The sequence below is a fragment of the Heptranchias perlo genome, chromosome 9 (assembly GCF_035084215.1).
Source record: "Heptranchias perlo isolate sHepPer1 chromosome 9, sHepPer1.hap1, whole genome shotgun sequence".
Classification (NCBI taxonomy): domain Eukaryota; kingdom Metazoa; phylum Chordata; class Chondrichthyes; order Hexanchiformes; family Hexanchidae; genus Heptranchias; species Heptranchias perlo.
The window spans coordinates 77584069-77598649 of record NC_090333.1 but is presented as its reverse complement, the minus strand read 5'-3'; the positions used below and the strand labels follow the sequence as shown (position 1 = coordinate 77598649).

The 14581-nt window shown below is 46.7% G+C and overlaps 1 protein-coding gene across 3 annotated transcripts in view; it reads right to left on the bottom strand.

Annotated features, from left to right (window-relative positions):
* Positions 1-14581, bottom strand: part of ralgps2 (Ral GEF with PH domain and SH3 binding motif 2) — a 413674-nt gene that overhangs the window by 52547 nt on the left and 346546 nt on the right. For all 3 annotated transcript variants that reach the window (XM_067990774.1, XM_067990772.1, XM_067990773.1), the window contains 2 exons: positions 4848-4989; positions 567-718 (listed from right to left, as the gene is read on the bottom strand). In XM_067990774.1, coding sequence (XP_067846875.1) covers positions 567-718; positions 4848-4989 — 294 coding nt within the window. The remainder of the gene's footprint in view (positions 1-566; positions 719-4847; positions 4990-14581) is intronic.

The window sequence follows — 14581 nt, the reverse complement described above, 5'->3', positions numbered from 1 at the left end:
AACGGGTCATTTTCGGGTTGGCAAGTTGTATCCAGTGGGGTGCTGCAAGGATCAGTGCTTGGGCCTAAGCTGTTTACAATATATATCAATGACTTAGATGAGGGGACGGAGTGTAATGTATCCAAGTTTGCTGACGATACAAAGCTAGGTAGGAAAGTAAGCTGTGAGGGGGACACAAAGAGGCAGCAAAGGAATATAGACAGGTTGAGTGAGTGGGCAACAAGGTGGCAGATGGAGTATAATGTGGGGAAATGTGAAATTATCCACTTTTGTAGGAAGAATAGAAAAGCAGAATATTTTTTAAAAGGTGAGAGACTAAGAAATGTTGGTATTCAGAGGGATTTGGGTGTCCTTGTACACGAATCACAGAAAGTTAACATGCAAGCAATTAGGAAGGCTTGAGGGGCCGTATAGTTTACTCCTGCTCCTATTTCTCATGTTCTTATGAAATCCTCCATAGATCCAATGTGCACATCCAACATTGTTATCATATTGATTTCAAATATCCGAAATGTTTTTCACCCCAAGCTTTCTTGATGTGAAAGGTCGGAGATGTATTCACACACCTAGTGATATTCCACTGGAAATGGTGGAGCTTTCTGCCTGGACTCTTGAAGGGGTGTAGTTTTCCATTACACTGTCATCAAGCAGGTGCCGAGGTCTTCCATTGGGAAATGTCGCACTCTTGAATTCCACTGTATTCATCTTGTGTATAAAGCTGTGGAAAAAGACATTAACTTGAATTCTTTTCATTTAATATGTCCCAAATTTATATTTTAAAAAAGATAATCAGTTTACGCATGTGTGCACGAATTAAGGATTTGTTTTAATAAATTTTGCTCCAAAAAACAAAACATGTACCCATTAATTTCTAGGGATACTTATCATGAGTGTATAAGAAAAATGTACTTAAGCAAACTTTCGCGTCCATAAATGCAATTTACAATTATTCAGCTTCCACTTTCACCTTCATGTAACAAATTGTATCAGTTTTTCCACTGTAACCCAATTCACACATGTGCTCTGGGTAACTGTAGAAATAAGGTGATTTTTATCCATAGAATGAACATTCTTGTGAAATAACATGGATACTTAAAAGCTACACAGTAAACTGCATTTTCTTTTTCAAAATTAAAAAATCACAATGGCATTTCCCTTGGAAAGAAGTTTTAAAACTTTAGCATGTCCATTTTTTTTTACATTTTGACTGGAAGGAAATGAAGCAACCTGATTGCAATGACTGCTGGGTGAGACCAAAGAGAACAAAAAGCATGAAGAATTGTAGCTTAATTCACAGTATTCCAGAGGTAAAAATCCTTTCCTACTGAGGGACATTTTATCTTCAAGATGTGTATTAGAAAAATTAGACTGGTTTCCATGGAGAGATTTCTTTCTTTTTGTTTGTTCATGGGATGTGGGCGTCACTGGCAAGGCCAGTATTTATTGCCCATTCCTAACTACCCTCGAGAAGGTGGTGGTGAGCCGCCTTCTTGTACCACTGCAGTCCATGTGGTGAAGGTTCACCCATAGTGCTGTTCGGTAGGGAGTTCCAGGATTTTGACCCAGTGACGATGAAGGAACGGCGATATATTTCCAAGTCGGGATGGTGCAGGCGGTGTTGTTCCCATGTGCCTCCTGCCCTTGTCCCAGGGTAGAGGTCGCGGGTTTGGGAGATGTTGTCGAAGATGCCATGGCGAGTTGCTGAAGTGCATCCTCTGAATGGTACACACTGCAGCCATGGTGCGCTGGTGGTGAAGGAAGTGAATGTTTAGGGTGGTGGATGGGGTGCCAATCAAGCAGACTGCTTTGTCCTGGATGGTGTCGCGCTTCTTGAGTGTTGTTGGAGCTGAACTCATCCAGGCAAGTGGAGAGTATTCCATCACACTCCTGACTTGTGCCTTGTAAGTGGTGGAAAGGCTTTGGGAAGTCAGGAGGTAAGTCACTCGCCGCAGAATACCCAGCCTCTGACCTACTCTTATAGCCACAGTATTTATGTAGCTGGTCCAGTTAAGTTTCTTGTCAACGGTGACCCCCAGGATTTTGATGGTGGGGGGTTCAGCAATGGTAATGCCGTTGAATGTCAAGGGGAGGTAGTGAGACTCTCTCTTGTTGGAGATGGTCATTGTCTGGCACTTGTCTGGCACGAATGTTACTTGCCACTTATCAGCCCAAGCCTGGATGTTGTCCAGGTCTTGCTGCATGCGGGCTCGGACTGCTTCATTATCTGAGGGGTTGTGAATGGAACTGTACACTGTGCAATCATCAGCGAACATCCCAATTTCTGACCTTATGATGGAGGGAAGATCATTAATGAAGCAGCTGGAGATGGTTGGGCCTAGGACATTACCCTGAGGAACTCCTGCACCAATGTCCTGGGGCTGAGACGATTGGCCTTCAACAACCACTACCATCTTCCTTTGTGCTAATTATGATTCCAGCCACTGGAGAGTTTTCCCCCTGATTCCCATTGACTTCAATTTTACTAGGGGTCCTTGGTGCCACACTTGGTCAAATGCTGTCTTGATGTCAAGGGCAGTCACTCTCACCTCACCTGTGGAATTCAGCTCTTTTGTCCATGTTTGGACCAAGGCTGTAATGAGGTCTGGAGCCAAGTGGCCCTCGCAGAACCCAAACTGAGCATTGGTGAGCAGGTTATTGGTGAGTAAGTGCCGCTTGATAGCACTGTCGATGACACCTTCCATCACTTTGCTGATGATTGAGAGTAGACTGATGGGACGATAACTGGCTGAATTGGATTTGTCCTGCTTTTTGTGGACAGGACATACCTGGGCAATTTTCTACATTGTTGGGTATATGCCAGTGTTGTAGCTGTGCTGACCAGCTTGGCTAGAGGCGTGGCTACTTCTGGAGCACAACAGCCAGGATGCTGTCGGCACCCATAGCCTTTGCTGTATCCAGTGCACTCAGCCGTTTCTTGATAATGAATGAATTTGTGAATCGAATTGGCCTAAGACTGGCTTCTTTGATGGTGGGGATATTGGGAGGAGGCCGAGATGGATCATCCACTCGGCACTTCTGGCTGAAGATGGCTGCAAACACTTCAGCCTTGTCTTTTGCACTCACGTGCTGGACTCTGCCATCATTGAGGATGGGGATGTTCATGGAGCTTCCTCCTCCCGTTAGTTGTTTAATTGTCAACCACCATTCACTACTGGATGTGGCAGGACTGCAGAGTTTTGATCTGATCCGTTGGTTGTGGAATCACTTAGCTCCGTCAATAGCATGTTGCTTCCACTGTTTACCATGCATGTGGTCCTGTGAATCTTTATGGCAGTTAATCAATCCATGAATGTTTACTTGAAACAAATGACAGCGAAAGAATGTCACAATGTGAACCAGTTGAATGTTAGCATATTCACCACATTATGAAGATTATTCTTTTACAGAAAAGAATTCTTACTTTTGGAAAATCATAATTTATCCCTTTAAGCCTGGGTAACTGGATAGGATGCTGGCAGATGAGTTCTGGATGAGCTGGAATTTGTGTAGGGTGGAGTTCAGAAAGTTGTCAAGGAACGGTGGAGAAGCTGAACCTGGAGATGATATGAACGAGTGTTTCAATGGCGATGACAGTGGGGATGAAGCAGAGATGGGCAATATTGCTCTGGCTGGATGGGGAAGAGAGGCTGTAGCCGAAATGTTGGGTTGATGTGCTTGTTTCTGCCTGAAGGGGAAAAGGTTGATGGCTGTGTATCTGCTCACTTGGGGATACATTGGTAAAGAGATTTGTACACAATAGGGCCTGTAGGGGGTGAGATTTCTGCTTGTGAGTGTGCAGTGGGGTGTGGGTGCTCTGATTTTCGGTCAGTAGGGGAAGATGCTAAGATTTCTGCTCAATTTTCAGGGGATTGTTGTGCCACACCCACGAGCCACTTCAGCTAACTCAGCACAGTCCAGCCATTTAACCCGGGACTTTCTTGGTTTGTATGCCTTAGTAACGCTCCAGCGGATGTATTTATCCATGAAGCCTCTGGAGAGTTCCATCTAATCTATTATTCAGTCGTTTTTTCTTTCATCTAACTTATTCTAATTGCTCCAATATTGTATTTCACATCATGTGTTTTAAAAAAAAATACTTTTCTCTTCCAGGTTTTTTGTCTTCTCTTTTTTTTACACCTTCAGCCTTCCTTATGTATTCGCTAACTTCCTTTATTGCTTTGCTTCCCTCACACAACTCCCAATTTACCTATGACGTTACGTAGTTGGTTTCACGTCTGTTTCATGTCGTTGGCTCCTGATGTGCGGGCTCATACAGCTGGCAGCAACCCCAATGTAAACCTGCCTGACTGGGAGCCAGTGGCACGAGCATGGCACAAAATCAATATAAAAGAAGTTACAGTCTGTCCACCTTCTCCAAAACTATAGGAATTACATTTGTGGTCAAGGAATATACTTTGTCTGGCTCAATAACAACATTGCAAATGGTCTCCTTGGCATTCTGGAGCTTTCAGAGAAACACACAACAATGAAAAAAAGACATGCCTCATGACGCAATTTCTTTTCAAGACAAAGAAGCAGAACAATTAACACTTAATGCTTCTATTTTCTCTAGAGGACTAAAGATGGTTTGACTCTGGAAGCTGCACAACTTTTAAAAAAAAAGTACCTTAAATAAACAAAGGTGTCCCTGAACCTGGAAAATGATCAGAAACCAAGTGAAATAAATGGCAACCCACCTAAAATATGTCCTCCCCCAATAGCATGTACAAGGATTCCAAGTAAACTCTGTGTTTCCTGCAGTGTGTGTGAATTTTTTTTTTTCATGCCTACACACTGAAAAAATAATGCGTGATCTAAAGCTAATAACAGATGAATAGATTACTGACTTGTATCCTAGACTGTGGGACTTCCTGTGTCCATGTGCTAGTAGGTGCCTGGAAGAAGGTGGAGTTGGTGGTACGTTCATCAGGGTTGCCTCTGCTGCCATGTATCGCCTGCTGCTCTGCGGGGATGGTGCTACATCAGGTCCTGAGATTTTAAAAAACACATACAAGTCACTCAACAGCATCTTGTGGCCTTTGTACTTATAATAACTACAGCTGTGAACAACACTCAACAGCTATTGCTCACAAAAGGTATTAGTGGGTATACTGCAGATATTATTCAAGAAGCAACTTTTGCCATGAGAAAAAAAAATCCATAATTATCCACTGTAAGTAAAAAAAAAAGACTTAATTTTCAACTTTTGGTATGAGCATAACTGTGTTTCAGTACAATTTCTTCACAATCAAACAATTTGGGCTATTACGAGGTGCAAGGAAGTGATTTTAAATTTGTACAAGACATCGGCTGGCCACAGTGTATAGTTGTGTGTACTCCTTTATAGGAAGGATGTTACAGCAGTGTGAAGGGTACGGTGAAGAGTCACAAGAATTATACCAGATATGAGAAACTATAGGAACAAAGGCTTCATAAATTAGCTCTTTTTTCACTGGAATAGGAACACAGGAACAGGGGTAGGCCATTCAGCCCCTCATGCCTGCTCCGCCATTTGATAAGATCATGGCTGATCTGTGATCTTACTCCATATCCCTGCCTTTGGCCCATATCCCTTAATACCTTTGGTTGCCAAAAAGCTATCTATCTCAGATTTAAATTTAGCAATTGAGCTAGTATCAATTGCCGTTTGCGGAAGAGAGTTCCAAACCTCTACAACCCTTTGTGTGTAGAAATGTTTTCTAATCTCACTCCTGAAAGGTCTGGCTCTAATTTTTAGACTCTGCCCCCTACTCCTAAAATCCCCAACCAGCGGAAATAGTTTCTCTCTATCCACCCCATCTGTTCCCCTTAATATCTTATAAACTTCGATCAGATCACCCCTTAACCTTCGAAACTCCAGAGAATACAACCCCAATTTGTGTAATCTCTCCTCGTAACTTAACCCTTGAAGTCCGGGTATCATTCTAGTAAACCTACACTGCACTCCCTTCCAAGGCCAATATGTCCTTCCGAAGGTGCGGTGTCCAGAACTGCTCACAGTGCTCCAGGTGCGGTCTAACCAGGGTTTTGTATAGCTGCAGCATAACTTCTGCCCCCTTGTACTCTAGTCCTCTCGATATAAAGGCCAACATTCCATTTGCCTTCTTGATTAATTTCTGCACCTGTTCATGACACTTCAATGATCTATGTACCTGAACCCCTAAGTCCCTTTGGACATCCACTGTTTTTAACTTTTTACCATTTAGAAAGTACCCTGTTCTATTCTTTTTTGATCCAAAGTCGATGACCTCACATTTGTCTACATTGAATTCCATTTGCCACAGTTTTGCCCATTCATCTATTCTATCAATATCGCTTTGGAGGAGGTTAAGGGAGGAAATCTAAGAGATTTTCAAAATTATGAATGGTTTTGAGAGGGTAAGATTGTTTCCGCTGGTTAGTAAATCGGTAACAAGAACGAACAGATTCAGGCTTATCTACAGAGGAGGAACTTTGAAGAAATTTTTCACCTGGAGTGCTTCACCACAAGTGGCGATTGAAGCAGACATTTTAAGACAATTTAAAATGGAATTGGGCAAATATTTTAAAAGGTAAAGTAAAAATAAAAGGAGACAACAGAAAATGGGATTAAAATCAATCGCTTCAATTAAGGAGCTAGCATAAGTGTAATGGGCCAATTAGCATTCTCTGTGCTGTAATTTCTGCGATTCTGGGATGGTTGTTGTGGGAGATGGTTGGTGCATAGATATGGGAATACGTGATCCAACCCTTAGGCCTGTTCCACCGTTCAATTAGATCATGGATGATCTGTATCTTAACTCTATTGGTTCCGTAGCCCTAATACCCTTGCTGAACAAAAATCTATCAATCAGTTTTGAAATTTTCAACTGACCTAGCCTCAACAGCTTTTTTGGGGGAAGAGTGTTCCAGATTTCCACTGGAAAGAAGTGCTTCCTGACTCACCCCTGAACAGCCTAGCTTTAATTTTAAGGTTATGCCCTCTTGTCATGGACTCCCCCACCAGAGGAAATAGTTTCTCTCTATCTACCCCATCAAAAATCCTTTAATCAGGTGGGCATGCCATTCAGAGGTTGGAATCAAGGCACCGAATGCAGAGGGTATCACTTTGCATTTAACTGTGCAGTATCTGATCTGGGAGCACCCGATTAGGGAATAGCACATCACTTTCAGCAGTATGAGACTTCACAAATCAAAACGCACAAAAAATGCATATGTTCACGAGCACAAAGCATATGGATATTTTTGGTATGCTGATATCAATATGAACTCATAAGGGAATAGCATCTCCTTACTTCTGTATTACATACAAATGTGGTCGTCACCAAAAAACTGGGGAATACTGAAGAGGATAACACCATCATTTTGAGTTGCCCAATCTGTTTCTTTTTTGTAAGAAACTGTGCGACTCCATGAGGGTGCCTTTCAAGTGGTGCCAAGAGAACCCCTTTGCACTGTGGTGGGGACAGTGGCTACATCACTGGTAGAGAAGCTCTTTTCCTAGTGGTTCCTGACCCAGCTGAAGAAGAATTTAGTGAAATACTTTTTACAACCTATTTGGCCAGATGCTGTTTTCAGAAGGGTTTCCCTAATGTTGTGTTATCTAACAATGCAAACAATAACCAATTACACATATTAGAACGGCACTTGATTCAGCCTATGTAAAACATTGAGGCTCTGTGAACATCACTAAAGTGATAGAACTTCTCAAGCAACGAAGCACACTGCAGTGAATAAAACAAAACAATTTCCTGAGACAAATCAAACTCATATGTATATTAGGCAAGATTTGATCTTGAGTGCTTCATCTGCATGCCAAAGTAAATAAGATGGGTCTCTCCACTGGAACATGAAGCTCATGAACTCTGCAAGCTGAAGTGCAGGAAAACAGATTTGAAAGAAAAGGATTCATGATCACCAGAAACCACTGCTTCAATTGGGTTCAAATTAAGATGGTCAAAACAAGATTCAAAATGAACATTGGCATGGTCTATCTTCCAAATTATTTGACTTTTTGGGCAACTGGAGGGTCCAAATTAAGCTGGTCCAAACAAGATTCAAATCGGACTTCAAAGCATGGTCTATCTTTCAAATGATTTTACTTTTCGGGAACTGGAGGTAGAAAGCTGCAACAGTGGCCATGTGATGGAACTCGATTTGGTAAAGACTGCAAATAAATAAGGACAACTGGAACCTAAGGAGCTGTGGTCTTTATCCTGGCACTGAGCTCCATTCAAAATTTTCAAAACTTATCTGGATGCGAGTTGTGGTGCTTCACAACTTTTCAGTATCCTTGGGCTCGATTTTAGGATCGTGTTTCCGGCGGGTTCCCAGCGGGGTGGCCCCGAAAATCCCGATATCCGGTCACGTGACCGGATCGCGACGAAATCCCGGCCACTTCCGGGTACCGCGCTGACGTGCGGGGCTGCGCGCGCAAGCCCCGCTGGTGGGAATCCCGCAGGCAATTAAAGCCAGCGGGGTTCCACTTGAGTGTACTTACCTTGCTCGTTGTGGTCAGTTAATGAGCTGAAGCAGCTGTCAAAAGAGGAAGTGTGGGATTTTCGGTTCAAGGCAGTGAGTTTCCCACACTGGGGGAAACAGTCTCCCTCCAACCAGGCGTGTTGTAGCCAGCAGCCTGTGGCAGGTGCCAAGGTGCGCTCCACGGGGGAGAGCCCTCACCCACGCAGGAGGCCACCGCGTCACATAGGGCAACCCCTGCCCTCCATCACCCCCCGCCAAGCCAGAGGACAGACCGACACGAAACCGCAGCCCCAGTCCGAGGAACCACACACCTACCCTGCACAACCCCTCAGACCAACACCTGCCAGTTGGGTGCTGTGTGGAGACCCTCGGAGGACGAAGAGCATGACCAGCACCAGCAGCCTCGCAGTCCACGCCGTCCGCCGCAGAGACGTGGATCCCCCCAACACGGTGTTGTTGGACGCCCACCTGCACAGCAGGAGGGAGGGCTACCGCAGAGAGAGACGCGTCGCAGAGGGCACTACCCTCGCCACAGGGTCCACAGACCGAGGCGCAGCTCCCCGGACCTCTCCGAGCAGCAGTGCACAGGGAGGCGCAGATTCGCTCGACATGTAGTCGTGGAGATCTGCAGCCTCTTTCATGCCGAGCTGCTCCTGGCTGGCCCCAGCACCAACTGCTTACCTGTCGCTGGCAAAGTCACCACTGCCCTCCACACCTTCTCCTCCGCATCCTTCCAGGGTGCAGCCGGCTACACCGCCGATGTCTCTCAGTCGTCTGCGCGGACGAGCCCTGCAAATACACCTGCACCTACTCTGCAGTAACACGATGGGTGGCATCAGTGGTGGGTCCTCATAGTGATACCCAGGAGCGGGCATTATTGGACACAACGGACAGGATTCGCGGAGACATGGCAGTGGTGGTGTCAATATAATGTGTGCTGTTTGTTGCTCTGAAATTCAATATGGGTAACACCCATGACAAACCCTCAGACACCCTTGTGCACCCCCTTCATGCTGACGAGACGTTTGCCTTACGCTGCCTACTGCACATATGTGATGCATGCCCTGTGGCTGCAGCACAGGTGGTGGCAGGTTGAGTGAGGCTGGCCGTGAGGGAGATGCACGAGAGGGTGAGTATGGGATGGAGCAATGAGATTGTATGAGGATTGGGTTGCGTGTTAGTGGCAGGGTGAGTACTGGCGAGGTGAGTAGGTGGAGGTAAGATGAGGATGGGGTGTGAGTGGGTATGAAGGGTGATGTGACAGAATAGTGTTGGCGGTGCCGAAGGAGATGTGGGGTGGGGGCAGTGTTGTGGCAGACGGAGTGTAGGGGAAAGACTTCGTGTTCTCACTGCGGCTGACCTACTTAGGTCATTGCAGCGCCGCCTGCACTGTATGCAGGTGGGCGATATGTTGGTGGCGCAGGTGACCCCCTCTGCCACCTCGAGCCAGGCCTTCTTGGTGGCAGAGGCAGACCGCTTCCTCCCGCCCGCCGGGGGGGGAAGATCTGTGTCCTCCCCCCCTCCTCCTCACCCCATCTGATGATACCTGGGGTGAGGCATCATTAAACTGGGAGCAGCCTTCCCCCTGGGCTGCTCCATGCTGCAATTTGTCCCATTGGTTGCAGCATCTGACAGTGGAGGACTGCCCCCTTAACTAGAGAGCCTCCAGCTGACAGATCGTACTGCGCATGCGCAGCCCGACCGACGCGCAGGCCAGCGCCGTGGACCCCGGAGGAGCAGGTAATTGATTCCTATTAGTGGGTTGCCTGCTACGATCGCGTGGGCAACCCACTAATTTCGCCGAGCGTGTTGGCCACGCTCCCGGAGGACCACCCGCTGGGAACCCGCAGGCCTGCTAAATTCGGGCCCCTTGTTGGGGAAGTTTCTGAACAACTTTCATACTTACTAAGGGCAATTCACTTCAAGCATGCTAAGGTAACAATGGCAACTTTGCATTGATGAACAATGATTTTATTCTCAGGCTCACCATGGATTCACTGTTAACTCATTATGGTTGCTGTACTAAGAAGTTGTTCACATTTAATTTTGGGGCAAGATGAGCTTTTCTAAGAATTTTCTATTTTTAAGAAGAATACATGTCCTGAACTTACTTGCATTGAGAAGTAACATCATTTGCAGATTTAAGTAAAGGTTTTCCTTAAACCAGAATTATTTGGGGCTTCCATTTTATATTGTCCACACTTGCAACAGAACTGTTCGATAGCGTAAATGCTGAGTTATCTGTCAGGCTAATTTGTGCTATCTGTTCATGAATAAAGCTGATGAAATAGACTTCAAAACATGAAATCTTCTCTGCAGGTGCTTTGTCAGATTCTTATAATCCTTGGTCCTTTGCCGTACACAATTGATTTCTTACATTCTTTTCTATACCTAGGACATTTTGTTGTCACTGGGTTTCTAGAGTTTGTTAGTACGGTAGGAAGTTGTGCACATGAACACAAAATTCTGACAGATGTTCAAATTTAGTTGTTCAGTGCGGTGATGGGAAAGGACAATTAGGTGAAGTTGGAAGCTGTGCTAATTAGGTGAAGTTGGAGGTCTTGCTTGAAGCAAAGTTCATTGGAACATGAAATTCCAATTTAGTTTTTGTGTGGGCATTTTTGACCTGAACTGAAATGTGACAATGATGTTAGCTACACTGAGAAGGTATTTTCTCCTCTTTTCCCCTTTCCTCTTTTCATCTGTTTCTTTCCTCCTTATTGACTTCAGGATTCATGAACAGTGACATTCAGATTTTGGAATCCACAAGCCTTGGCCAACATAATATGATTCAACCAACCACAAAACCTGCTGGGACCCATGGGAGGACAAAGCGTTGTAACAATCCACATCTGTATTTGCTTACTTTCCTTTGGCTTGGGACCTGCAGTACAAAAGGTACTGTCATGAAGTTGTGGAGACATGGCTCCTCAACTGATAATCTGTCCTTGTAGTTGCTGACTGCGGTAGCAACAGGCATGGCTGGTGCTGGCATAGTTACCAAGACGAGACATGATGGAACACTGGTTGGTGTTCCTACTTGGAAACGGCATCAACTGATGACTTAATCAAAGTAATTTTTACTCTGGGTGCAGAACTCTTGAGGTTGAGTAATTCAAGTTTCATGTTTATGACTGTCCCTGCTGTTTGAGTTTGTACACAACACAAGCACATCTTGTGACCATCAGCGGGGAGGATTTATGACTAGATGTGCAGATGTTGAAACTGCTATCAACTAAAATGGGGATGAGTCATTTGGAGTAAGGTGCCAACTTGCGTGAGGTAGGTCTCAACTCTCCAATTTAGAATGCAAGAACAGAATAAAATGTTCCAGCATTGGAAGCTAACATTCAGGGATCTGAAAATTGAAAAGGTTACTTTTAAAGGAAAAATCTGGCTTTTATGATGGCTTAGCAGATAATTGCATTGTCCTATGTAGCACTGAGCGATACAAACCAGGTTCTATACCCGGTTGGTGTTGAATTAGCACAGGCTTAGCTAGTAATTGCATTGTCCTATATAGTACTGAGCAATAAAAAACAGGTTCTACACCCTGTCAGCATTGAATTAGCTCTGGCTTAGCAGATAATTGCACTGTGCTATATAGCACTGAGTGATACAAACCAGGTTGATGTTGAATTTGCTCTGGCTTAGCAGGTAATTGCACTGTCCTGTGTAGCACTCAGTGATAACAAATCAAGTTCTATACCCTCAGTGTTGACTTAGCTCTCAGCTAAGGACCAATAGGGCATTATATATGGATTCAACATCCTTCGGTTAGGGAGGGGAAAATTTCCATAAGGATTCTGCTGCTACTGCCATTCAGTGACTACTGGTGGGAAATGCATGGCAAATGCACGTGCGTGGTATTGCAGGACAGGATTGGGTCTGGTGGTGATGCCCTCCTTGATCGTATAGCCTACCAAGACTCAGTGTGGATTCACACATAAAGAATGGCCACCTTGCTGAGTCACCAAGTGGCTTCTTGGAACAATAAAGCAGCATGAATCAACCCCTTCAAGAGAAAATTGGAAAGGAATAAATTAAGACTTAAGAAAAAAAGAACTTCTGCAAAAGCAGACTTAACACAACATGAAGTAAATGTGAAACATGGTCATCCACAAACATTCCTCATGCACTGATGGTGCTGAGAACTGCTAATAATAAGCACCATACCTTTCCAGCACAATGCACATGCATATACAGTCAAAGCTGGTGGCCTGCTATGGCCACAGCATGCTGCCAAACTCTTAATGGAACAGACCCAGTGATTTTTCCACTTCAGATGATAATCTAGTCATTTATACATATGAACATGTATTCCATCAGATGAGAAGAAATCTGATATAGTTAGAATTTAATTAATTCAGTGTTTGATGGTAGACTGCCTGCAAACATGCTTGGTGCAAGTCAGCTAAAATGTTTTGAAGGATTGATAAGGCACGTTAACTTTCAATAAGGTACTGTTTAGACACACAATACAGCGATGGTTCCCAGAACACCCATTTTGACTGTTTTCTGTGCTCCAATGAGAGGAAACCACTAGTTGGGTTTGCTGAGAATTTAAGGCATTATGTTATTGAAGCAGTCATAAAACTGTACTTGTTTACAAGACAGTTCATCAAGGGAAGGGAGGTCAGTGCTGAGTAGTAAAACACACATTTGCAATCTACGTACCCAGCGCTGACATTCCTCAGAGTGTTCAAAGACGAAGTGTAGTATGGACTAAGATGTAGCTCTCTTCCCTCTACCATAACCATGTGCCTAAGCCCAAGGTCAGATGGATCTCTTACACTGTATCCATGTGAATTTATGTTTTTATTAAATTTACAGTATCTGTTCGCTGCTCAGAATGTCAATTTAGTGCAAGCTTCCTCCAGAACTGTGGGCAGTTTTAAGTTGTGGAGTTTAAGTTTAAGTCCGTTCTAGCAACTACTCGAACAAGTGGAATTTGGGACTCTCATGGAAGAGGGAGAGGGAGGGTATGGAGGGAGAGGAAGAAAGGGGCGGGAGGGAGGGAGAGGAAGAAAGGGGCGGGAGGGAGGGAGAGGAAGAAAGGGGCGGGAGGGAGGGAGAGAGGAAGAAAGGGGAGGGAGGGAGAGGAAGAAAGGGGAGGGAGGGAGAGGAAGAAAGGGGCGGGAGGGAGGGAGAGAGGGGGCGGGAGGGAGGGAGAGAGGGGGCGGGAGGGAGGGAGAGAGGGGGCGGGAGGGAGGGAGAGAGGGGGCGGGAGGGAGGGAGAGAGGGGGAGGGAGGGAGGGAGGGAGAGAGGGGGCGGGAGGGAGGGAGAGAGGGGGAGGGAGGGAGGGAGAGAGGGGGAGGGAGGGAGGGAGGGAGGGAGAGAGGGGGAGGGAGGGAGAGAGGGGGAGGGAGGGAGAGAGGGGGAGGGAGGGAGGGAGAGAGGGGGAGGGAGGGAGGGAGAGAGGGGGAGGGAGGGAGGGAGAGAGGGGGAGGGAGGGAGGGATGGAGGGAGGGAGGGATGGAGGGGGAGGGAAGAAGGGAGAGAGGGAGGGGGAGGGAAGAAGGGAGAGAGGGAGAAAGGGGAGGGAGGGAGAGGAAGAAAGGGGCGGGAGGGAGGGAGAGAGGGAGGGAGAGAGGGGGCGGGAGGGAGGGCGAGAGGGGGCGGGAGGGAGGGAGAGAGGGGGCGGGAGGGAGGGAGAGAGGGGGCGGGAGGGAGGGAGAGAGGGGGCGGGAGGGAGGGAGAGAGGGGGAGGGAGGGAGGGAGGGAGAGAGGGAGAGAGGGGGAGGGAGGGAGGGAGAGAGGGGGAGGGAGGGAGGGAGAGAGGGGGAGGGAGGGAGGGAGGGAGGGAGAGAGGGGGAGGGAGGGAGGGAGGGAGAGAGGGGGAGGGAGGGAGAGAGGGGGAGGGAGGGAGAGAGGGGGAGGGAGGGAGAGAGGGGGAGGGAGGGAGAGAGGGGGAGGGAGGGAGAGAGGGGGAGGGAGGGAGGGAGGGAGAGAGGGGGAGGGAGGGAGGGAGGGAGAGAGGGGGAGGGAGGGAGAGAGGGGGAGGGAGGGAGGGAGGGGGAGGGAGGGAGGGAGAGAGGGGGAGGGAGGGAGGGAGAGAGGGGGAGGGAGGGAGGGAGAGAGGGGGAGGGAGGGAGGGAGAGAGGGGGAGGGAGGGAGGGA